This window comes from Camelina sativa, chromosome 6, assembly GCF_000633955.1.
Source record: "Camelina sativa cultivar DH55 chromosome 6, Cs, whole genome shotgun sequence".
NCBI lineage: Eukaryota > Viridiplantae > Streptophyta > Magnoliopsida > Brassicales > Brassicaceae > Camelina > Camelina sativa.
Window position 1 is genome coordinate 22,614,065 of NC_025690.1, and position 25,463 is coordinate 22,639,527.

At 34.2% G+C, this 25,463-nt stretch overlaps 2 protein-coding genes, 1 long non-coding RNA gene and 1 pseudogene across 4 annotated transcripts; 2 read left to right on the forward strand and 2 right to left on the reverse strand.

The window, feature by feature from the left end:
• LOC109133374 (uncharacterized mitochondrial protein AtMg00810-like) lies at positions 1,439-3,410 on the reverse strand. Its single transcript, XM_019246422.1, has 2 exons — positions 2,786-3,410; positions 1,439-1,563 (listed from the first exon to the last, which is right to left on the reverse strand). The coding sequence occupies exons 1-2, from the start codon at positions 3,408-3,410 to the stop codon at positions 1,439-1,441; spliced, it is 750 nt and encodes a 249-aa protein (XP_019101967.1).
• On the reverse strand, positions 11,042-11,746 carry LOC104792989. The gene is made up of 2 exons (XR_769147.2): positions 11,468-11,746; positions 11,042-11,345 (listed from the first exon to the last, which is right to left on the reverse strand). It is a non-coding gene; the product is annotated as an uncharacterized LOC104792989 (long non-coding RNA).
• On the forward strand, positions 12,989-19,044 carry LOC104699370 (LEAF RUST 10 DISEASE-RESISTANCE LOCUS RECEPTOR-LIKE PROTEIN KINASE-like 2.4). 2 transcript variants are annotated; one of them, XM_019226755.1, is made up of 7 exons: positions 12,989-13,319; positions 13,399-14,083; positions 16,831-16,865; positions 16,972-17,004; positions 17,089-17,354; positions 18,003-18,009; positions 18,100-19,044. In XM_019226755.1, the coding sequence occupies exons 1-7, from the start codon at positions 13,265-13,267 to the stop codon at positions 18,900-18,902; spliced, it is 1,884 nt and encodes a 627-aa protein (XP_019082300.1). In that variant the 5' UTR covers positions 12,989-13,264; the 3' UTR covers positions 18,903-19,044. The 2 variants fall into 2 exon arrangements, with proteins under 2 accessions (XP_019082300.1, XP_010412987.2); XM_010414685.2 differs by having other exon boundaries at positions 12,990-13,319; positions 18,003-19,044.
• The window catches only part of LOC104699371, a 7,143-nt pseudogene continuing 4,769 nt past the window's right edge, over positions 23,090-25,463 (forward strand).

Sequence of the window (25,463 nt, forward strand, 5' to 3'; positions counted from 1 at the left end):
GAGTCGTACGAGCCAATCTGAGTAACGGTTTTAAGCAGCCCAGCTTTGTCTATGAACTCCCTAGCCTTGTCTGCAGCATCTAGTGGATAACAGACCTCTGGAGCGAGCGTTCGAGAGGCAAAGAACCCATATCGTCGAACAGCTTTTGAGGAGATGAACCGTTTGGCATCGAAGTCCTTTGACGAAGCTCCTCGAGATGCGGTGGATGTGCCCTTATCTCTGTGAAGAGATGGGCGCTTGGAGTCACGACTGTCGAGATCAGCAGGCGGTTGTCTTTTGCGTAGACGGGATGAGACTCCCTGAGATGGTAGGACAGGTACATGCACATCACAAGTAAGATCTACCACCGGAAATCGAGAAGTCACCTCTCTCGGTGGAGAAGACGAGGATTCGCAGGTCTCTTGATTCCCGTGAGAAGGCGAGGGAATCTGATCCATCCGAGTCGGAGATGCAGTGACAGACTCCTCGCAAGGCTGGTAAACCACCATGGCAGTCGCGGGATCGATCGGAACATGTGGAGTTGGCGGAGACAACGAAGATGGTGGAGTGTGGAGCTCCTCATCTGAGCTGGAGTCATAGTGGAAACCACTAAAGATGGACTTCATGATGGTTAGAGAGTTGATCGACAAGAGAAGAGAGAGATTTGAGCAGAAGTTTAATCGACACAGGATTGAAATCGCAAAGGTGATGAGGAAAACGCCAAAACCCTAGCCGCTCCTTTTTATACACATCCATGAGTCTCAATGGGCTGCACAAACTCGGCCCAAAGCATTAAAGATTTCCTGAAACCACTCAATTAAACATCAGTGTACACCGCATCTATTTCCTTATTTGACTGCATTCAATCGTTAATTCATTCAATCACAACTAATACCAGTGCATTAATAAATCTCATTCTTCCTCTTTTACAACCCAATTTAACAGATTCATGAATCAAACACACGGATACACACAGCCACTAATGATAGATTCTGAGGGACCCAGACCGAGAATTAAACACACATGAGCATCAATAGTATTTTATTTTTTTATTTTAAATATTAAACAATGCAGAAATCAGAACACGAACCAGACCTTTGTCGTATCAGCCACTTGTTCAGAACCTTCACTAGAAACTATCACAACCTCTTGAATTGTCGAAGATCAGAGGACTGTTGCATGTGGGTAGTCTTTCACACTGGCATGCCTTTAGTCTTCAGTCCATCCCAACATGTTAAGGCAGCTGGAGTTCATCTCTTTGAAGAGCACAAAATATTTTTTTTTTTTTTTTTTCTTTTTTTTTTTTATTTCTCCAAACAGCCTTATGATGACTGCTTCAGCATCTTGAGCTTCAGTGACAGCATTTAATTGTGTCAGCCACTGATTCGGAACTCATCATTCCTTAGCTTATTAAACCTTAGAATGACTGTGCATGTCTCTTCACAGCTCTTTGACCTCTTTAAATCATGACAACGTTTAACAAGATGGACAGACCGGCATGACAGGCAGCTATTTCCCACACTCTTTCAGATGTTGATCTTCTATATATTCCAGGATTTCTATGATCTGTTCTAGCTCCAGTTCCTGCTTTAGACCAACACAACTCAGAGAAATAGTTAGAGTTCACAGACACCAATAGACTTCCTCAGATTTATGAATATGTTGAAGTCCAAAGGCTTAGGGCGTGACTGGTTCAAACGCTGCGGTTGCGGAAGTGGGCGATTACGGTTTCAAGCATTATTAAGCGTTTTGAACGACTGGTTTAGCGGTTTAAAACTGGTGTGTTTGCGGGAGTTTTACGACTGGTTGACCAGCGGGTTCAATAGCGGTTGGAACATAATAAATGTGATATATAATATATAAATGTTTAAAAATATCAAAATTTTTATTAAACTTGATTTATAATTAAAATTTATTAAAAAAACACTAAAAATAATTTTTCAAAAAACAAATAAATTTCATATTGAAATACTTATTACTTTATGCATTTGACTTTTCACCAAAAATTTAATCAAGTAATTTGATAAATGACAAAACATATGCTTTAGATCGTAGATCTTTTCTCTTTTCTCTTAGATCGTGGGTCAATAGTTGCATTGGTAGGAATGGTCAAGTAAGAGTTGAGAAGAGTCACTGGTGATTTGTTTTAATATTTTTCACAAATAATCTTATTTTCTTAAGTTTCTGATGAAATATTATATTTATTTAGATTTTTTTGAACTTATATGCGAGGTGCCATTAAATTTACATCAAGTTTTCCGGGTTATTGTTAATTAGAATATTATTTTCTTCTAATTGTTTATTTTATAATCTCAGCAATCGTATCCGTACTTCATTTTCTCCCATCCTTAATGAGTAAAATGGTTAGATAGAAGATATAACAAAAAAAAATTATTATCATTGATTTCTTTCAAGTTTTTTTACAAAAAAAAAAATTCCAACCGCAATCACCCGCAACCGCAAACGCTTGCGGGAAGCAGCTTTTGGAATTCAGTGGTTTGGAGCGGTTGGGAGCGATTATGAGCGATTGTGTGATTGGTTCTAATCGCTACCAACCGCTACCACCCGCAAACACAGCGTTTGCGGGAGGTAGCGGGAGAACCAGTCAACACCTTAGTAAACAAATCAGCCAGCTGAAAATCAGTGCTCACATGGTCTATCTCAATCAGTTTCGCCTCAACAAGTTCACGAACAAAGTGGTGTCTAATATCTATGTGTTTTGTTCTAGAATGCTGGACAGGATTCTTAGAGATGTTTATTGCACTCAAATTATCACAATGAATTAACAGAGTATCAGAATCCATACCATAGTCAGAGGACATTTGACGCATCCACAGGGGCTGTGCACAACAGCTGCCCAAAGCAATGTATTCAGCCTCAGCGGTTGATAGTGAGACACTGTTCTTCTTCTTGCTGTGCCATGAAATTAGGTTGTTGCCCATAAAGAAGCATCCCCCGCTTGTACTTCGACGATCATCCACAGAACCTGCCCAATCAGCATCGTAGGATCCGCTCAGACTGGTGTTGGTATCATTGGTGAAGGAAATACCAAAGTTCACTGTCCTCTTGACGTATTTGATGATCTTCTTGACTGCTAGTAAGTGGGACATCTTGGGCTTGGCCTGGCACCGTGCACATATCCCCACTGACAGACAAATGTCAGGCCTACTTGCTGTCAGGTAGAGCAAGCTTCCAATCATACCTCTATATAGTCGTTCATCCACATCCTCTCCTTCCTCATCCTTTGAAAGCTTGTCATTGACTCCCATAGGTACCTTAGCTTCTTTACTCTTCCCTAAACCAAACCGCTGTACCAATTCTTTGGCATAGGTGCTTTGAGACACAAAGATCCCATCAGCTGATTGTTCTACTTGCAAACCCAGGAAGTATTTCAGCTCTCCCACCATACTCATCTCAAACTCCTGTGACATGTTTTTCACAAACCTTTGCACCAGAGATTGTCAGGTAGAACCAAAAATGATGTCGTCCACATAGATCTGAACAAACATCAATGCATTGTTGCTGTTGAGAACAAACAGGGTCTTGTCTACACTTCCACGAACATATCCTTGATCCAAAAGAAACGTAGTTAATCTCTCATACCATGCTCTCGGAGCCTGCTTGAGACTATATAGCGCTTTCTTCAGACGGTACACATGCTCAGGATGTTGTGGATTCTCAAAGCCTTTTGGTTGTTCTACAAACACTTCTTCTTGTAAAATACCATTCAGAAATGCACTTTTAACATCCATCTGATGTAATGTAAACTTGAGAGCACATGACATACCGAACATGAACCTGATGGATTCTAGCCTTGCTACCGGAGCAAAGGTTTCATCAAAGTCAACTCCTTCGACTTGAGAGTAACCTTGGGCCACAAGTCTTGCTTTATTTCTCACAATGCATCCACTGGCATCACTCTTATTCTTGAAGATCCACTTCGTTCCCACTATATTGACATTAGCTGGCCGTTTAGTGAGTTCCCACACATTGCTGCGCTCAAATTGTTCTAGCTCATCTTGCATTGCAGCAACCCAGAACTCATCCCGAAGAGCCTCTTTGTGATTCTTTGGTTCCATAGTGGAAACAAAACAGGCAAATTGAACGATCTCAGAGTCCTGAGAGACAGTGTCTGGAACTACAGTCTTCTGTTTCTTTCCAGCCAGTTGAGCAAAGTCAATCTGTTTGCCCCTGGTAACTCTACCCCCCTGAATCGCACCGATAACATCGCCTGAGGAGTGATTCCGATGAACTTGAGAAGATGGAGGAAGCTCGTCTGTTGACAGTCCAGGGCTGGCATGATCACTAAGACTCCCAGAGGCTTGCTCAGACTTCTCATCATCAGTTACCAGATTCTTGTCAGAGAGAACAGGCACCATATCAACTCGTTGAAAAGAAGTATCATANACTGGCATCACTCTTATTCTTGAAGATCCACTTCGTTCCCACTACATTGTGGCGCTCAAATTGTTCTAGCTCATCTTGCATTGCAGCAACCCAGAACTCATCCCGAAGAGCCTCTTTGTGATTCTTTGGTTCCATAGTGGAAACAAAACAGGCAAATTGAACGATCTCAGAGTCCTGAGAGACAGTGTCTGGAACTACAGTCTTCTGTTTCCTTCCAGCCAGTTGAGCAAAGTCAATCTGTTTGCCCCTGGTAACTCTACCCCCCTGAATCGCACCGATAACATCGCCTGAGGAGTGATTCCGATGAACCTGAGAAGATGGAGGAAGCTCGTCTGTTGACAGTCCAGGGCTGGCATGATCACTAAGACTCCCAGAGGCTTGCTCAGACTTCTCATCATCAGTTACCAGATCCTTGTCAGAGAGAACAGGCACCATATCAACTCGTTGAAACGAAGTATCATCAAAAACAACATTTACTGTTTCCTGAACTGATCTTGTGCGTTTGTTGTAAACACGGAAGGCAGTGCTGTGTCCTGAGTAACCAAGAAAGATCCCTTCATCACTCTTTGAGCCAAATTTACCCAACTGATCCTTGTCATTCAGAATGTAGCATAGACAGCCAAACACATGAAAGTAGCTTACAGTTGGAGACTTTCCTTTCCATAACTCATAGGGAGTCTTGCTGGTCCCTGGTCGGACATACACACGGTTGATAATGTAACAAGCAGTGTTGATAGCTTCATCCCAAAACCGATGTGGCACTTGATTCCCATGCAGCATAGCTCGCGCCATCTCTTGCAGTGTTCTGTTCATTTGTTCGACAACACCGTTCTGCTCTGGGGTTCTTGGAGTAGAGTACTGATGAACAATGCCCTGATGCCCGCAGAATTGATCAAACTTGTCATTCTGAAACTCTCCTCCATGATCACTCCTAATAGCTTGGATGGAACATTTTTCACTTTTAATCTGCAGGCCAAGAATGCGAAAGCATTCAAGGGCATCAGCTTTTTCACAAAGAAATCGCACCCAGGTGTAGCGAGTGAAATCGTCCACCATGACAAAGATGAACCGTCGCCCAGAAATGCTCTGAACTTGAATTGGACCCATCAGATCCATATGTATCAACTGGAGTGCATGACTAGTGCGAATATCTGTCACTGGCCCATGAGACGTCTTGACTTGCTTGCCTTTGTTGCAAGGACCACATATGAAATGTGGATCACCTTTCAGCTTAGGAATTCCACGCACAACCTCTTGATTAGCCAATTTCATCATTGTGCGGATGTTGAGATGACCAAGTTTCTGGTGCCACAGCTCTGTGTCCAACTCAGCAGTCGTGTTAAAACACTGCATTGACGATTTCCACATGTAACAGTTGTTACCAGATCTCCTGCCTCTGAGTCGTACTGACCCTTGTTGATCAACAGCCTTGCACCCCTTCTTGGTGAATGTGACATCCAGACCTTCATCACACAACTGGATGATACTTATCAGATTTGCCTTCAACCCTTCGACCAAGAAGACATCCTTAAGATGTGGTTGAGAATCACCACCAGTTGTACCTTTTCCTCGGATTGTACCCTTTCCTCCATCACCAAAAGTAGCTCTTCTTCTAGATGTGATAGATTATCAAGGGCACCAGTCATATGCCTAGAGCATCCACTGTCAAAATACCACTTGGCCTGATTAACCTCTGTTTTTTCTACTGTGAAAGCCACATGACAGTAGAGATCATCTTTCCTTACATATCCCTGTGTGTTTCTTCTTACAGCTGGATAAAACTCACCGCGTTGCATCAGGCTAGACACACGATTCTGGAACTGATAACACTGGGCTTTGTAGTGAGTTAGATGCCCACAGTACCAACATCCTCTCCTTCTACTATGCTGAACAGGTCTTTCAGCCGTCTGCCGAAACCCACTCGAGGCATATGGCGGCATAGTATTCACCTCGGGAATCACCACCATCCTTGGGTTTCTTGAATTCTGCTTCACAGGAACCTGATCATACATTCTAGTCGTTCGAGGGAACTTCCTCTCCTTCAGCTCGGGCTCAGACTCCACGCCTTTGACAAATTGAGTGGTTGGGTTGGTGTTTGTTCCTTGATAATCCAGACCCCATTTCAGATTGCTGGATCTTCCAGTGCTAAGCAGTGTATCCAGATCTTTGGTTCCTTTATTCAGCATTCTGATATTCTTCAGCTGTTCTTCTAACTGCTTCTCAAGTCGCAGAGTCTTTGCCTTTTCTTCACTTAATTCTTTAGAGATCATTGCAACATGAAGCTGTAAAGTATCTCTCTCAGAAGTTAACTATTTGTTGTCTTGAGTCTTTTGTACCACCGTCTTGATGAGAAGCTCTATCTGATCTTCTACTGACAAATCAACCTCTTCTCCATCTGAATCAGAATTCACTTTCTCATCTACGTCCTTGGTTTCCAGCACCACATCATCTTCTTCATCTTCCTCAATGACACCCAGCAATGCAAGGAAGCTGTTAAGAACCTCTCTTTTGCCGACTTCTTCATCTGAGTCACTTTCGCTCCAAGTAATGTAAGGCTTCTGCTTGTTCTCACGTGAAGGACAATCAAATTTGGTGTGACCATAACCCTTACACCCGTAGCACTGCAGAGAACTCTTACGTCTATTGTTTGGACACTCAGACCTGTATTGTCCAAAACCCTTACATTCAGCACACTGACGTTCTTGCTTGTCACCCTTCCTGATCTCCTTATCGGATTTCAGGAGTGATGATGTTCCCTTCCGCTGACCCCTTTCCATCTTGTGAAAGTACTTCTTAACCAACAAGCCCACTTTTTCTTCATCTGCAACTTCCTGAGACTCTGCAACCTTCTGTTCTTCAATGGCTTTAATGGCAAATGATTTCTCATTTACATTTTTCTTCTTCTTCAGCTGTATCTCAAATGCTTGNAATATCCTCGTGTATATCTTGATCTTCTTCTTCCTTCCTTCTCACGTTCCCTGTCACGACATCCGATAAACTTTCTCCACGTCAGCTCATTNGTTGAAACTTATCAGGCAGACTTCTGAGGAATTTCTTGACCAACTTCTTGTCATTGTATCGTTTACCCAACACTACAGCTTCTTGGGCAATTCCACTCAGGCGGCTGCTGTAATCAGCGACTGACTCAGNGCCACGTCAGCATATCAGCACTCTGAGACACTTCGCAAGCTCCTGTCACTTTCAGAGCTCTGATGCACTTTCAGTTATTTGCTTTCTTTGATTTGTAATTTGATTGTGTTCTTAATAACAAAATCTATACATGATTCTATGTCAAGAAAGAGTTCGGACTTTAAAGACCCGATTTTATCTTTTTACAAGAAAATATGTTTTGCATAGGTCAAAACACCCATTTTAACCATGTTTTCCAAGAGTTATATACAGTATTGGCCAAAGACCCATAAGTTGTCGGCATAATTTGATATCGTCTCGTTTTGTTGATTTCCGGGATGCATTTGTCAAAAAAAAAAAATTGTGCCACGTTAAGAAACGTCTCATCTGACCAAGAACTAGGAGAATAAAAAAAGTTATAAATTGATGTTTGTGAATCAAATGACCAAATTAATAAATTGAACCAAAGACATAAGATTATATATAAAAGAACTCTTTTGCTTACTGCTTATACATACATTAAACTACAAAACTCTTTTGTTTAAAGAAATCGAACAACACGTTCTTGTCTATGATCGCCGGAACAAGAAGAAACAAACGATGTCGTTGTCCTATGACGACGACTCTGTAATGTGGATCTTGATGATGATTAAAATCATCGGACCTTTCTTCGAAAATATAGTCTCTAGTGTCGGAGACAGTGAACATGTCCGGCGAGAAATCACCGGCGCCGCCGCCATTTCATTTCCAGATAAGAGTCTTCGTCGTTACTAATTCTGATCTAACCATGATGACCTTCGATCTTCTTTTTTAGTTTCTCTCGTTCTTGAAAATGTTTTAAGATCGAAAAAGTTCTTGAAAGTATTCGGATTTCTAATAAGTTCCAATGGTGAACTTGGTCTGTATATATAGAGAGACTAGAGTTTAATACACGGCGACAAAGAAAAAAAACAGATGGATTACCAAAGGAAAGTGAACTCGATTGTAACACCTATAACCGAATTAAACCGGGAATTAATTATAAGTTATAATGTTAAAAGCTAATTAAGTACTAAACAGAGAGACATTAGACCATCACCAGCGGCAGTGATGTTAGAGGGTTACTTTAAAAAAAAAATTTATTTTAATTGCATTTATATATTTATTATAAGTAACCATTAATTGAATGACACCTGTCAATTCTTGCTGAGTATCGGTTCTTCCTCAAGCAATTTGAGTATCGCTTCTCTTCTATTCTTCTTCTCTCTCCTCTCTATATTAATTTTTATTGATAAGTTTTTGAGAGTTTTTTTATGAGCACTCCCCAGTGGAGATGCCCTTAGGTTACCAATTCGGGCCCAACCAAGGTGGTAATTGATATAAGGAGTATTTTAGAGTCTTTTGATGTGTTTTCTAGGATGTTTTTGAGTCTTTACAAGTGTTCTAGGATTTTGGCATGAAATGTGCAAAATGGAGCAAATTGGATCATTTTGAAGCATCAATTCAGAAGGAACGAACTTGGAGTCAGAACAGAAAGGGAGCATCGATCGACACTCTTTAGCATCGGTCGACACCAAGTCTAAACCGACGAGAGAGCCAAGTTTTTGAAGTTTTACAAAGTTGCCGGAAGTTTTCCATATTTGCAACACAAGTCCCTGACGTGTTTTAGGACATATAAATAGTATTTTTAGGTTTTCCAAACCCTTAAGTTTTATTCTATCAAGTTATTTTCTAGCAGTTTTTGAGAGAAGGATTATTGAGAGCTTTGGGAGAGAGAGATCTGAACTCCTTTGTACAGAGAAAAATTTATAAACTCCCTCTTTTACTTTTCAATATTTATTGCATGTTATTCAGAATTATGATTTGTTCTTCATTAAACATGTCTGAGTAATTTGCTTATTAGGTTTAGGGTTTTTCACAGGGTTTTTATGATTTATTAGATCTATGATTTTTAGGGTTCTTAATCTTTTATGATCTTCATCCTTGGTTGTTCTTTATAATAATTCTTGATTGATCACCTAGAATTATTATCTTAGGGAAATAAATTGATATGAGAATATAATTGTTTTCCTGATTAAACCATTGATGAGCAAAATTACTTTCTGCAAAGAGATTTGATTTAGTAATTTTGTGAACTTATCTAAACCTGTTCTTAAAGCTGATTTTTAACTTAGAATTTTACAAAGAGATTTGGATTTTCTGGTTTTAAATTTAGATAATATTTTCAGTGAGAACTGATTTATTTTATCAAAAGTTTAGAGTTTTAGATCTGATTTTTATTGCTTGAACCTTAATTATTTAATTGATTTAATATTTCATAATTACCTGAAAAATTTCCTAGGCTTAACTCCTTTGATTTTCTGAATTCACAACACTTTCATTTAAATATTTGCATTGCTTTTTTAATTATTAAATTAACTTGTTTAGCGTAATAACAAAACTCTATAGTCCATTGTGTTTGATCTTGAGTCTTTGTGGATTCGACCCCTAAATACTACACTGATCTCTTGTTTGAGAGAGTAGCTCTAGGGATTAATTTGAGCTTATCAGTAATAACTCTTTATGAAAAGTAAATCCCACCAGGGTTCAACAACTATATTGGTACCGACTGAGGGATATTGCGGAACCGAACCCCCTTTGGTTAATTTAGGCGGTTTATCTATCTAGAGAGATCATGGTCTCTCTATTTGGCGATTTGAGTTGATATAAATTATCTCTTTTGAGGTAAAAAAAAAATTTGATTCTCATTTTTGTTTCTATCTTCCTTTTTCTCTGTTTCCATGAAATATTTCCTTTAGCCATGAGATTTCTTCATTAATCATGGTTTAATTGTAACTGTAATTAATTGCTGTTATAATAATAATAATAATAATAATAATAATAATAATAATAATAATAATAATAATAATAATAATAATAATAATAATAATAATAATAATAATAATAATAATAATAATAATAATAATAATAATAATAATAATAATAATAATAATAATAATAATAATAATAATAATAATAATAATAATAATAATAATAATAATAATAAATTAAAAGGACGAAGATGACATTGCTGTGAATATGAAGAATAAGATGTTTCAATGGTCATATCTCAATAGCTCGTTTCTTTCACTACAAGAAAACAATCAATTTTCCTATAATAGATTTCGAAGGAAAAAGAAAGGAAACACCTATTTCTTACCAATTTCCTACGAAAAATAATGGAGGTAATAGCCCGAAGGAAATCAATTTTTGAAGGAATTTCGAAGGGAAATACCTACTAATTTCCTTTGAAATCATTTTCGAAGGAATTTCGTAGGAAAATGGAGAAAATCTTTTCACTATTTTCCTTCCAAAATGTTGGTAGGTAAAAACATTCTTACTATTTTCCTACCAAATTTATCTTACAATTTTCCTACCATATATGTTTCCTTCCATTTTTCTACCAAAATATTTTTGTGAGCCTCCTATGAGTTTCCTACCAAATTAATAAATAATATACAAAATTATTATTTTTTTCAATAATAATATTAATTCTGAAAATAAATTAAAATAAAATAAAATAATCATTAATGATTAATCTGAAAAATTATTGTACAAATCATATAAATTATGAATTACAAATTATAAAACAAATAAACTAAAAATCAAATTATTTTCTCGAGATCCACTGTTTTCCCTTTTTCACGCGCCACCAGATTCAGACTGAGAATTTTGTTCAATCTCTCCACCTTCGATGAGGCTGCACCGTTCTCTCTTTTGCACCTCTCCATACACCACCTTCGCAGAGGCTCTACCATCATCTTATCCATCGAATTTGGGAATTTGGGAACTTCATCTCCTTATTTCGAGATCTGCAATATAAACCAGATCTACATCAACTATAAGTTAAACACCGAATATTCTCAATTTTCAGACAGATTCGTTCATGGTTTTGAAAAAATTAGAGTGAGAAGAAGGGGAGAGAGAGTCGAACCTGGAAGCGTTGAAATGGTACCAATGAGGAGAACGGAGCCGCTGGAATTGGTGAGCATAACGACGGCGGAGGCGAAGGGAGAGTTGAATCGGCGGAGTTTCTGAGCTGTGACTTTCTGGGTATAAGAGTATCTCTTTCAGATCTCTTTTGTAGTTATAAGAGTTAGAGTATCTCTTTTGCTGTCTAAGGTAAACAAGAGTTGCAGAAAAAAGATTATTGTAAGGAGAGATATTTCTTTAACATAATTAATGTTAGTAGTTATGAGCCTTATTGATTAAGGAATAAAATATTTTAAAAATCAAAAACATTACTTAGATGGAAACGTGGTTTTGGGTTAAATTCTCAAGGTGAAGCATAAAATATGCAATTAAGTAATTAACAATAGAAAAAGAAATATACTAGATTACTAAAAATAAATAAAATTTTATTTACCTGAAACATCGTATAGTTTAAAATATGTAAACATCATTATAAAGTTTTGTAATAATCATTAAAAGGTTTTGGATATATAAAATATGTAAAAATCATTAAAAATTTTGTTAACCTGAAAAAATGTATTACTAAAATAATTATATAATTTTGGATTATAGCTTTTGAGTATAATACATAAACTCCTTGATTAGAGTTTTAGTGTTTTAGGGTTAAGAAAATGGCTTTATTTAAAAATTTAATAGTCAAGTTTTAAAAAAGTATCTTGATTTTTCTAAAACAAATTTATAAGTAAATAGTAGAGATTTGTATTTATAAGTAAATAGTTTAAAATATTTTATTTTGTAAATGTACAGTAAATATATATGTATTGATTTTAAACTTATAAGTAAATGAGTTTAAAGATTTACTTATAAAATAACTTAGAAAATTAGTAGAAATCATACCTCACTTGGTAGGAATTTGGAAGGAAATTTATTTTATAAGAAATTGGTAGGAAGATGTTCCTACGAGTTTCCTACGAAATTTCTTCAGTACCGCCTTCGTAAGAAATTGGAAGGAAATTTTCCTACCAAATTCCTACCGCATCTTTTTCTATTTAGTTCTTTCTATTTTTCTACGAATTTTCCTACGATTTTACGTTTTGAAGGAATTTCGTAGAAAGTTTCCTACGACTTTTTTACGATTAAAGTTTGAAGGAAATTTTCTACCAATTTCCTACAACAACTGTTTTACGTAGTATAATCGTAAGTTTTTGGTAGGAAATTTTTCTTACCAAAATTTTCGAAGGAAATTTGGTAGGATTTCACCATGTTTTCTTGTAGTGTTTGTCTGAAGTGTTTATGTGATTTGTGAACAAAATAATCGCTTCTTTAATCATTTATAATTAGTAGAATACGGTTTTATCATGTGATGGCACATCTTGTCTTTTTCGTTTCAAGTGGTTTTATGAAATTGTGAAAAATTATCATTTTTCTCCGATGACCTTATTTTATCATCTGTCGGCATGATATATTGATGAAATATGTGCGCAATCTGACACAAACATGCATGATAGTTGTTAGTGATATCTTTACCAAAGAGAACAAATGCGACCACGCAGTGTGGACAATTTGGAAATTATATATTTCGTTTTTAATTCAAAGTAAGTAGTTGTTAACTCTTTTCAATTTTTTCTACCAAAATAAGAAAAAAAACGATTTTCAATTTTTATTCCTACTTGCTGACTAATTTCTTGCTTGTGAACTTTTTATAACTAAGACACCAATTATCTCTAGTCTCTACTAACCAAAAAAGAAGAAGCAAGAGAAAACATATAATTGTTAGTAGTTCACTCTTTGGAACTTTTTCTATTTTTCTTTAAGCCAAATGACGGAGAGGTTGCCATTGATTCTCCTCCTTGCTCTACACTTGTTCGTGTCTGGTACGACTTTTTTTATGATGATTATTTGATTTATTGTTTGTTTGTTTTAAAATTTCTAATTTCTCAAGTTCGTTTGTAGGAGTGTTTTCCACTAGTATCATAACCCTAGAGAACAAATGCAATAAAACAATTTGGCCAGTCATCTTTTCATGGCGGTCACAAGTCTCCACCACCGGCTTCACTCTCAAGAGCGGAGAGGCGCGTGCCATACAAGCGCCGTCTTCATGGTACGGTCTTATCTCGGCTAGGACCCTCTGCTCCAACGACTCAGCAGGAAATTTCACGTGCGCCACGGGGGACTGCGAGTCCGGCGGGGTCGAGTGTCCCGGCGCATACAGTTGGTCTCCGGTCACTTATCTCTTATTTAGGATCGATGACGGCGGAATCAACAGCTATACGATCAGCCTCGAGTACGGTTACAACCTTCCACTAAAGGTTGTTCCATCAATCCCGACATGTATCAGCTCAGGTTGCATGGTTGACTTGAGCAAGACATGTCCAAATGATCTTAAGAAATTTGTCGGGCGAGATATAGTCGCATGCAATAGCGCATGCCGAGAAGACAACTCCCAGGAGAACTGTTGCACTCGTTACTTCAACTCAAAACAAACTTGCAAGCCTACACAGTACGTGGAGAACTTCGACCGCGCTTGCCCATTCGCCTATAGCTACGCCTTCAACGACAATAACAGCACCTTCACATGCACAAATTCAACTGACTACGTGATTACGTTTTGTCCCTCCTCCATTCCCAACACCACCAGGTAAATTCACATGCCCTGCTAGACTCCGATCAAATTCTAATTAGTTATCTGTTGCTTAGGTTTATTAATTAACTCAAACATCACACCACATACGATTACATATTATAATATGTAGATAGGGTTAGGTAGATAGTCATTTGTAGGAAAATTAAGGATGATGATATTTACGCAAATAATGTAGTCCATTTTCCTCGTTTGTTTTAAGGAAAAAAACCATTATATTATGTACACTGACGTGTTATCGTATAAATCAACCAGTATGTTTAAGACTTTAATTAAGATTTGCGTGGCAACTCTACCCACTTGAGAATTGAGATTACTTTACAGATGAAAGCAATCTATAGATATAGTTTCGCAAATAAACTATTACAATTTCAATTTGTCTATTTACTATATATGATTATTCTTTCTTTTTTTTTTTCTATCGGTTATAATATAAAGTCAACTAGGACTAGTGATAATATATCTTATCGAAACGCTGGTCTGATAAAATATCTTATCGAAACGCCCCCACATATGGCAATTAGTGCGTGCGTTAGTTGGAAGACCAAAAAAATCAAAATAACGTTTGTAGTTTACGTAAAGACAATTTTGGAAAACCACCAACCCAAAAATAATAAGGATGGACTACGTAAACTGGATTATCCTGATAATTTTGTGGTATTTTGTGATTCACTCTACATTTTCCAGATTAGTTTTTACTCTACAACAAATTTGATATATATATTCGTAAAAATCTGGATATTGGGCTCGATATCTGATCTCCTTCGTATTGTTATTATGATTATCAGTGGCGGATCCACGTAGAGTTTAGGTGGGTCAACTGACCGGGTAAATGTTGAAATAGAACTGTTTTACATGTAAAGTTGTAAATTTTCTATAGCATAGTTGGTCTTTTTTTAATAAGTTGATCCCCAAACCTCGGTTTGACTCCTACTTACTACACCAATTGTCTCTTTTTTCTATCTAAAAAGCTTTTAATTTTTTTTTTATGACCTGCGAAACTTTTTTTCCTGGGTCCGCATTGATTATAGAAATGTTCAAATTCAACGGAACTTTCACAACACTCGTAGAAAGTTTATTTTTCTTTCCAATAGAATTTAATACTTTTAAAATTAATTTATTAGTGTAAATATGTAAACAAGACTATAGTTTATCTTTCTTTGTTCAAATTAAGTTTAACATAAATTCTAAAAATATATTATAGAAACTAGATAGTCCGATGACACACACATATGTATCTTTATAGAATACTAAATGCTACTTTTAAAAAAGCAATGACACCAATGCCACCAATGCCACTTTTACAGTTGTATTAGTGTCGTTTACAAATAATCTAAATGGTAGTTGTCATGATTTTGGTTCAACGTTGAGATAAAGATTTTAACATATAAAGCTTGTAACTCAAAACTACAAAGCAAATACAACACCACTAGGCTCAAATTCTTTATTCTTAGAATATAAATATTGATTACTAGCTTCACTTACCTTTAACTACTGAGTTATAAAAAAAATTAAACTCAAAAACTCATGTTTTGGCGTCTAATTTCGATTATGCAATTTTAACGCCAAAATTCAGTTATATAACTCTGTGAAATTCCCCTGTTTCGATATCAATTGGTATCTGGTGGTTTGATGCGAACAAGATTATGGAGTTTTGGCATCAAAGTGGAATTTCACGGTTTTGCTGCAAATTGGATCCCTCGGTTTTGGCATTGAATGAAACATGATATTGTGATTTTGACACCAGTATAGAATTATGCGGTTTTGGTGTCTAAAGTCTAAATAAGACTATGTGATTGCCGGCCCAAACCACGAACTATTGTTTTGGAGCCAAAACAAAATTATAGTATTTTTTTTTAGGCAAAAAAAATTCTAGGATATTTNTTTGTTCAAATTAAGTTTAACATAAATTCTAAAAATATATTATAGAAACTAGATAGTCCGATGACACACACATATGTATCTTTATAGAATACTAAATGCTACTTTTAAAAAAGCAATGACACCAATGCCACCAATGCCACTTTTACAGTTGTATTAGTGTCGTTTACAAATAATCTAAATGGTAGTTGTCATGATTTTGGTTCAACGTTGAGATAAAGATTTTAACATATAAAGCTTGTAACTCAAAACTACAAAGCAAATACAACACCACTAGGCTCAAATTCTTTATTCTTAGAATATAAATATTGATTACTAGCTTCACTTACCTTTAACTACTGAGTTATAAAAAAAATTAAACTCAAAAACTCATGTTTTGGCGTCTAATTTCGATTATGCAATTTTAACGCCAAAATTCAGTTATATAACTCTGTGAAATTCCCCTGTTTCGATATCAATTGGTATCTGGTGGTTTGATGCGAACAAGATTATGGAGTTTTGGCATCAAAGTGGAATTTCACGGTTTTGCTGCAAATTGGATCCCTCGGTTTTGGCATTGAATGAAACATGATATTGTGATTTTGACACCAGTATAGAATTATGCGGTTTTGGTGTCTAAAGTCTAAATAAGACTATGTGATTGCCGGCCCAAACCACGAACTATTGTTTTGGAGCCAAAACAAAATTATAGTATTTTTTTTTAGGCAAAAAAAATTCTAGGATATTTGTTCCAAAACAAGATTCCAGGATTTAATAGAATGATAAATCTAAATTTTATGATCTACATTTAGAAAATAGTACTTTATATTTTTGGTTGTTTTGGATGCAATTTAATAAGCTAATACATGTAATTATGTTACCAGAAGCTCGATGGCTCCATTACCAGCGGAACCAAAACGTAAGTTTATTTTTATTTTTTATTCCTCCTATAATAATGTATGAGATGTTTATTTTGGTTTTGTTTAACTAATGCTAATCATAATTTTTTTTTGATACATTGGCAGATAATTCTCAAGGGATGTTAAATACCATACTTGGTACCACCTAATTCAATGCAATCATATCTCTGTTACCCTATCATGTACATATAACACCTAAGTTTTGCTTGTTTTATCTTCCAGGAGTCGCAGCAGCTTTAGCTGTGTTGATCATTATTGTTGTGATTGTGGTAGTTGTGAGAGCAAAGAATGCGAAAAGAAAGAATGAATTAAGTGACGAGAACATTGACGCGGTTGTGATGTTGAAGAGATATAGTTTTGAACAAGTCAAGAAGATGACAAACTCGTTTGCTCATGTTCTAGGGAAAGGAGGATTTGGCATTGTCTATAAAGGAAAATTACCCGATAAGAGCGGTCGAGATATTGCACTGAAGATCTTGAAAGAGTCANTTCCAGGATTTAATAGAATGATAAATCTAAATTTTATGATCTACATTTAGAAAATAGTACTTTATATTTTTGGTTGTTTTGGATGCAATTTAGTAAGCTAATACATGTAATTATGTTACCAGAAGCTCGATGGCTCCATTACCAGCGGAACCAAAACGTAAGTTTATTTTTATTTTTTATTCCTCCTATAATAATGTATGAGATGTTTATTTTGGTTTTGTTTAATTAATGCTAATCATAATTTTTTTTTTGATACATTGGCAGATAATTCTCAAGGGATGTTAAATACCATACTTGGTACCACCTAATTCGATGCAATCATATCTCTGTTGCCCTATCATGTACATATAACACCTAAGTTTTGCTTGTTTTATCTTCCAGGAGTCGCAGCAGCTTTAGCTGTGCTGATCATTATTGTTGTGATTGTGGTAGTTGTGAGAGCAAGGAATGCGAAAAGAAAGAATGAACTAAGTGACGAGAACATCGACGCGGTTGTGATGTTGAAGAGATATAGTTTTGAGCAAGTCAAGAAGATGACAAACTCGTTTGCTCATGTTCTAGGGAAAGGAGGATTTGGAATTGTCTATAAAGGAAAATTACCCGATAAGAGCGGCAGAGATATTGCATTGAAGATCTTGAAAGAGTCGTCACAGGGTAATGCAGAAGAGTTCATCAATGAACTAGTTAGCATGAGTAGAGCATCTCATGTTAATATCGTTTCTCTCTTTGGATTTTGTTATGAAGGGAACAACAGAGCTATAATTTATGAGTTCATGCCGAATGGATCGCTTGACAAGTTTATTTCCGAGAATATGTCAACGAAGAAAGACTGGAAAGCTTTATACAACATTGCGGTAGGTGTTGCTCGCGGGTTAGAGTACTTGCACAATAGTTGTGTATCCAAGATTGTGCATTTTGATATAAAGCCTCAAAATATACTCATAGACGAAGAATTTTGTCCAAAGATTTCGGATTTCGGACTTGCGAAGCTCGGCAAACGGAAAGAGAGTATCATATCCATGTTAGACGCAAGAGGGACCGTAGGGTATATTGCTCCTGAAATGTTTTCCAAAAACTATGGAGGAGTTTCACATAAGTCGGATGTGTATAGTTATGGAATGGTGGTTCTTGAGATGATCGGGGCAACAAAAAGAGAAGGAGTTGAAACTTCTACGTCCAATAAAAGTTCAGTGTACTTTCCAGATTGGGTCTATGACGATCTTGAGAGGAAAGAAACCATGAGAATTTTAGAAGATCATGTAATCGAAGAAGAAGATGAGAAGATAGTTAAGAAAATGACATTAGTGGGTTTGTGGTGTATACAGAATACTCCATATGATCGTCCTCCAATGAGAAAAGTTGTTCAAATGTTAGAGGGGAGTCTAGATGCTCTACAGGTTCCACCTAAGGCTCCGTTGAGTTTACAAGTTGTAACGGATTGGGAAAATGCTGAAGATAGTCAGCAGTCTTCGACACTAAGCTTGTTAGAGAGGAAACCTCCTTCGACTGGCCAATATACTCCAGGAGTTTCCAAAGAAGCTGTTTAAGATTTTGTGAAAGAGAAACAAGGTATTTCATGATCCTCGTAAACCAAAGGCAACAAGAATGTTGTAAAAATGTTGGGATCTTCTTGTTGGATTCTTGATGAACTCAATTTTTATAATTAAATATTGCTGTTGCTTCATCATTCATTCGTGCGTAAGTACTACTTCAAGCAATTGAGCCGGCACTTGTGGTTCAAGATAGATGTTCTTCAAATATATTTATTCTATAAAAACATCTATGGAATATTGCTGGTTTAGTAGATTAACCAAATAGTTTGTATGTCCTAGAATGTATATGTTTAGATAAATGTACAATAAGTAATATTTAGAATGTATATGTTTAGATAAATGTACAATAAGTAAGTTGCTAATCGTCACATACAACAATCGTAATTTTGAATATGAAACCATCCGATCGTATGAGGTGACTCAATAACGACCTTACTTAACGTACTACTTCTTTGCGTTTAATTTGTATACTAATCTATATATAATAGCAATATGAATAAATACCACCAAAAGTTGTATTTTTTCAATTGTGTCTTTTGGATAATTTTCTAAAAAAATTTGCAGAAAATTTTAATTTTATGTTTTACGAAAAGTTGCGATTGTTCATTGTAACGTTTTTTTTTTTTGAAAAGTTGCAAGTGCTCATTGTAGAGTTGTGTTTTTCGAATATTTGTATCTTTTAAAATCTATATATATTTGTCGGCTTGAACTGTTTTCATTTTTTTGCCATAACATAAAATAATATAAAATTTAATATCGACGGTTTTTACAGCTTTCTAAATTATTCTCTAGCATTCATTATTTTAAAAGTAAATCCTCCAATTCTTGATTTAACAAAAGATTTTTGGAATGATGACTCTAAATTTCAACTTTTAGAAGAAAAGAGATAATTTTGATTTGTCACTTCAATATAAAAGGATATTTTCATTAAATAAATTTTTATATTTCTTTTTAAAAAAACATAAGTTGCGTCTGTTCATTGTAGAGTTGTGTCTTTTACCATAAATATCTATATAATATATTTATTTTAAAAAAAATCATACAATTGCGTCTGTTTATTGCAGAGTTGTGTCTTTTACAATAAAAAATCTATATAATAATAACAATCTGAATAAATGCGAAGAACAGTCGCATCTTTTCATCCTAATTTTTCATTAAAAAAATTCATTTGCATCTTTTCATCGTGACTTTTCGTTAAAAAATTATTATTTAATTATTCTTTTGTCAAAAAAGTTATATGGTTGCGTCTCTTTAGAAAGTTGCATCTGTTGAATGTAGAGTTGTGTCTCTTACAAACAGTTGTGACTTTTGTATATAATATTAGCAATATGAATAAATGCAAAGACTTTTGTATATAATATTAGCAATATTAATAAATGGGAAGAACAATTGCGTCTTTTCATCGTGACCTTTTATTAAAAAATTATGACTTTTCATTAAAAAAAATTCAGTTGCATCTTTTCATGGTGACTTTTTATTAAAAAATATTATTTAATTATTCTTTTGACAAAAAAATTATATGGTTGCGTCTCTTTAGAAAGTTGCATCTGTTGAATGTAGAGTTGTGTCTTTTACAAACATTTAAGATTTTTGTACATAATATTAGCAATATGAATAAATGCAAAGAACAATTGCGTCTTTTCATCGTGACTTTTTATTCAAAAAATTGTGAATTTTCATTAAAAAAATCATTTGCATCTTTTCATCGTGACTTTTCATTAAAAAATTATTATTTAATTATTTTTTTGACAAAAAAATTATATGGTTGCGTTTCTTTAGAAAGTTGCATCTATTGAATGTAGAGATGTGTCTCTTACAAACAGCTATGACTTGTGTATATAATATTAGCAATATAAATAAATGCGAAGAACAGTTGCGTCTTTTCATCATGACTTTTTATTAAAAAAAATTATTATTATTTTTTTGTTGACAAAAAGTTTATATGGTCGCGTCTCTTTAGAAAGTTGCATCTGTTGAATGTAGAGTTGTATCTTTTACAAACAGTTGTGTTTTTTACGAACAATTGTATCTATTTAAATTTTTACATCTTTAGCAATTCTGTCTATTCATATATTCTTATCTTTAGTAATCTATATAAATTTTTTTTCTTCTATAACAATTTCAAACTTTCCTTTTAGTTCAAATGTACACGTCTTTAGGATTATATATATTTGTTCTTCTTTTGGGAAATTTTTAAACTTTCTTTTTAACATATGATAATAGCAAACTGAATAAATGCGAAGAACAATTGCGTCTTTTCATTATGACTTTCATAAAAAAAAAATTTATTTTTTTGACAAAAGAATTATATTGTTGCGTCTTTTTGAAAAATTGTAAATGTATATTTACTATAAAGTTGTGTGTCTTACGAACATTTGTAACTTTTTCGAACAGTTGTGTCTATTCAAATGTTCACATCTTTAACTAAGTATAATTCTTCATAAATTATCTTTATTTATTAAAACATATTAAAAGAAATTATCCTAACCGTTTAATTGAAGCATTGAAAAATTTGGTAAATTTAATATTTAAGATCACATAACTCGAATAAACTCTGTTTTCATTTACTAATCATGTAAGTGCAATCCTATTTATGTGTAAGTTACTTAGAAAACATTGTTTTCATTTATTTCATCTATTTATATTAATATTTCAATTGTTCCAAATTTTTAATAATCAACCATTTGCAAGTATTTTTTAAAATTACTAAATATATATTATTATAAGAATGAATTTTTTTTGTAAGGATTATTGATTTAACTAAAGGTTTATGGATTTTTCTTAAAAATAAAGTTTTAAATTTTGAATGAAGTCATTTAGATTATAAATCTCTTTATATTTTTTTCACTCATAATTGTTTTTACCTTTACAAAAAACTAGATAAATAACCAACATCTTGTACGAAGAAAAATACGTAGTAAGTACATTTAATATTGGATTAACTAGCTATATAATCTATTAGAATTGTCAAAATATTTAATGACTTTAGACTTTTTTATATATCATATGTTATGTCTACAAAACGATAGTTGTTTGTATTATATATTCATCTACAATTCCACGTCTATGAATATAGATGTATCTATATTCATTTTTATTAATGTATATTATAATTGAGTTATAAGTGAAATGTGTGATAATTTTTGTTTATTTATATTTAAATTTGAGATTGATTGGTAATCTTCTTATTCTTAACACTGATTCTTTAATAATTTTAAAAACCAGCGACTAAATATAGTGAGAGTGATGAAGAAAATCGACACTTGTGTCGCTTAAATACATCACCGAAAAAACCAGTGACAGAAACACGGTGCACTAATTCACAGAAGATATTGATGGAAATGATTAAAAGAGAAAATTGCACTATAATTACAGTCGTCATAAGGTGTCGCTGAGACTCACAAACGAACAAGGCTTATGTCTAAAAGAAATAAGGTTATTAATTTGATAAATTTTGATTTATTGATTTCGGAAATATAAATATGTAAACATATTCATTTATAAAAACATATTTGAGTTCTGTGAAACATTTTAAATAATTAATTTAATTGAATTCAAATATTTAATTTGAATGAATTAAAATGATGTCATTTTATGAGTGGTCTCAATTAATTTTTATTGTCTTTTCAACTTTTTAAAAGATTATTTTGGAAATTTATAGTGTTTTTATACAATGTTTTTAACAATTAAAACAAAAAAGAAAGATATTTAAACTGATAAATCTAATAAATCTGAAAAAAAACATTAGAGTTCAAAATTACCAAATAAATAATTTTACATTTCTTTCAAATTAACACTATATATGGTGATGTCATACGTAAACATATAAGCATTTATAGATATAAATATGTTTAACTATATAACTATGTGGGAATACATATAAGAATCTACTTATCTTCAAATGTATAATTGTAGGCAACGAATAATTATGTAATATTAAAGTAAAAAACAGAATTAAATAAAATATGGAGATTTCATTACATTAAAAATTATTTTAAATATGCAACTACCTATTATATATTTATAGCACTAATCATTATTTATTTAATTGTAAAGATTTGTATCCCCTATCTGCATATTTTAATTGTAATTTTTCTCAAAATAATTGAGTGAAATATGTGTAAATTACATCAATGATAAAATCTATAAATATTCTAGCCAAAAGATAACCCACTAATTAAATGGACTTAAAAGTTCACTGAGAACGATACGTCAACATAAAAATTTCGTTAATTACACGTTAAACTAAATTTATTTTTTAAAAATATTTCTCAAAATATTTTTAAGAGTTGTATTTTTGGAATTTATTATACCATAATTTAAAAATATATATATTAAAGAAATTTTATAATAAATATTTTATTAAAATGAGTTTCCCCGCGATATCGCGGAGACTTAATACCTAGTGTATATAATAATAACAGTTTAAATAAATACTAGTAATAGTTGCGATTTTTCATCGTATCTTTTGGTTAAATAATTTTTCTTTTCAAAATTATAAGCTTGCGATTTTGCGGGCGGCCTGAGTCCTAATTTTATATAATGACTCTCAAATTCATATCATCGTTTTTGAATATACCCAGCCACCTCATGAGCTGATACGTTTGTAGTGGAAGAAAATATCCTATATTTTTTTATCTAGTCTTCATATTATAAAATGTAGCCGACAAAGCTTTTATTTGGGTGATTAAATATCAGCATCAACTTGGATTGCATATTTGCATCATCTCTTAGGCCCTAGTCTACAATTAATATAAAGAAAATTTTATCAGATACTAGATGGAGTGAGTTGAGGTTTTTTTTATGTCAGGTTCTGTGGGATAAGAAGCTCAAAACTGTTGTAAACAACGAGAGTGCAGAAAGTATCCGGATGTTCAACACTGAGCTCAATCATATTGGGGGAAATCCTGATCTTGACCTTTACCCTTCTCATCTCCAAGCAAAAATCGATGAAACTAATGAATGGATCTACAATGGGATAAATAACGGTGTCTATCGATGCGGGTTTGCGAAGAAACAGGGACCTATGAGGAGGAGGTAACTGCGGAAGTCATGAATAGATATTACTGTATATGTTAATTGATCACATGAGAATGTAAACTTTATGTTTCCTATATGTAGGCAGTTGAGCAAGTGTATGAAGCATTAGACAGATGCGAGGAGATTCTTGGAAAACATGGGTACATCTGTGGTAACACTTTGACTGAAACAGATATCAGATTGTTTCAACTGTTTGGTTATTTTTGCTCAATGTTTCTTTAAGCTGTAGACCTATTTGGACCAGTCTTTTTTTTGGTGAATATAATTTAAAATTCATACAAAATAAATAAACAAATAAATAAATATCAGATTGATTGTCACCCTTATAAGATTTGACGAGGTAATTGATTCAAGCTCCCTGCTTTCAAAACAAGAAAAATAAACACACAAGTTGTCATATTCAACATAACGGAAAGGCATATCATGGTACACAATAATTTCAGTAACCATTTCACGATCTACTTTCTGATCATACTCACTTGCTTCACTCACCTCTGGAGGTCTCTTTGGACAAATAGCTAAATGACGCTTAACAGATGATGTTCCTTGACTAGTTTCTACAATCATCTTCTTATTACAGTGAATGCAACGACCTCTATGTTTACCATCTGTTTCTAGTCCTGCTACTGGTATAAACTCTTTCCAACAATCAGACTTTAAGCGTTTATTAGAGTTAAATACCGTTTGGTCAGTATTAGTCTCTTGAGTAGGCTGCGTTTCACTATGTGCTCCTCCTTGAGTTTCAGCCTCTTGACCATCTTCATTCATGGCATGATATTCATGCTCAGCATTTAAAGCTGCCATTGTCTCTAATGATTGTGAATCCATCTATAAAGAAAAGAAAAGAAAAACATGCTCAGCATTTCAAGTTTTTCTCATTCTATAAACAATCTAATTGCTTCTACTACACAGGGAGCTAGTTTAAGAGCTTTGTTAAAGATAGAAACACTATTCAAACTTTAAGCGAATAGATAATCAGCAGAACAAAAACGGGAGATAAGAAGCATAAGAAGCAACTTCTGCGAATAGATAAGAAGCAACGTCTGCGAATATACTAATGGAAGTAAAAAAACAGAGCGGTTCATGTAACATGACCAAGGTGATAACATTATCATATATAAAAATGCGAAAGACAACAAAACAAACAATCCAAAACATGAACACCAAACTCGTATATTCGCAGAACAAAACCAACAAAAACGACATTACCATTTTGTGTAAAGACAACAATCATCAGCAATTCGTTAACTCTTTGAACCAGCCAAAATTGAAACTCACAGAAATCAAAAAATCAAATTTTTAACGAACACAGGGAAAAATTTTCAGTAACTCTTTATCTTCGTTTTTAACTCTTTGCACCAGCCAAAATTGAAACTTGATTCCACCCAAAATCAAAGGCTGTAATTTAAAACCAACCCAGAGTCGTACCTGCTTCCTTAATGCCGGAAAGGGACCTGATGCGGAGCCGCGGAGGTGATGAGAACTAAGAACCCAAGTTGAAACAGAGCTTAACGC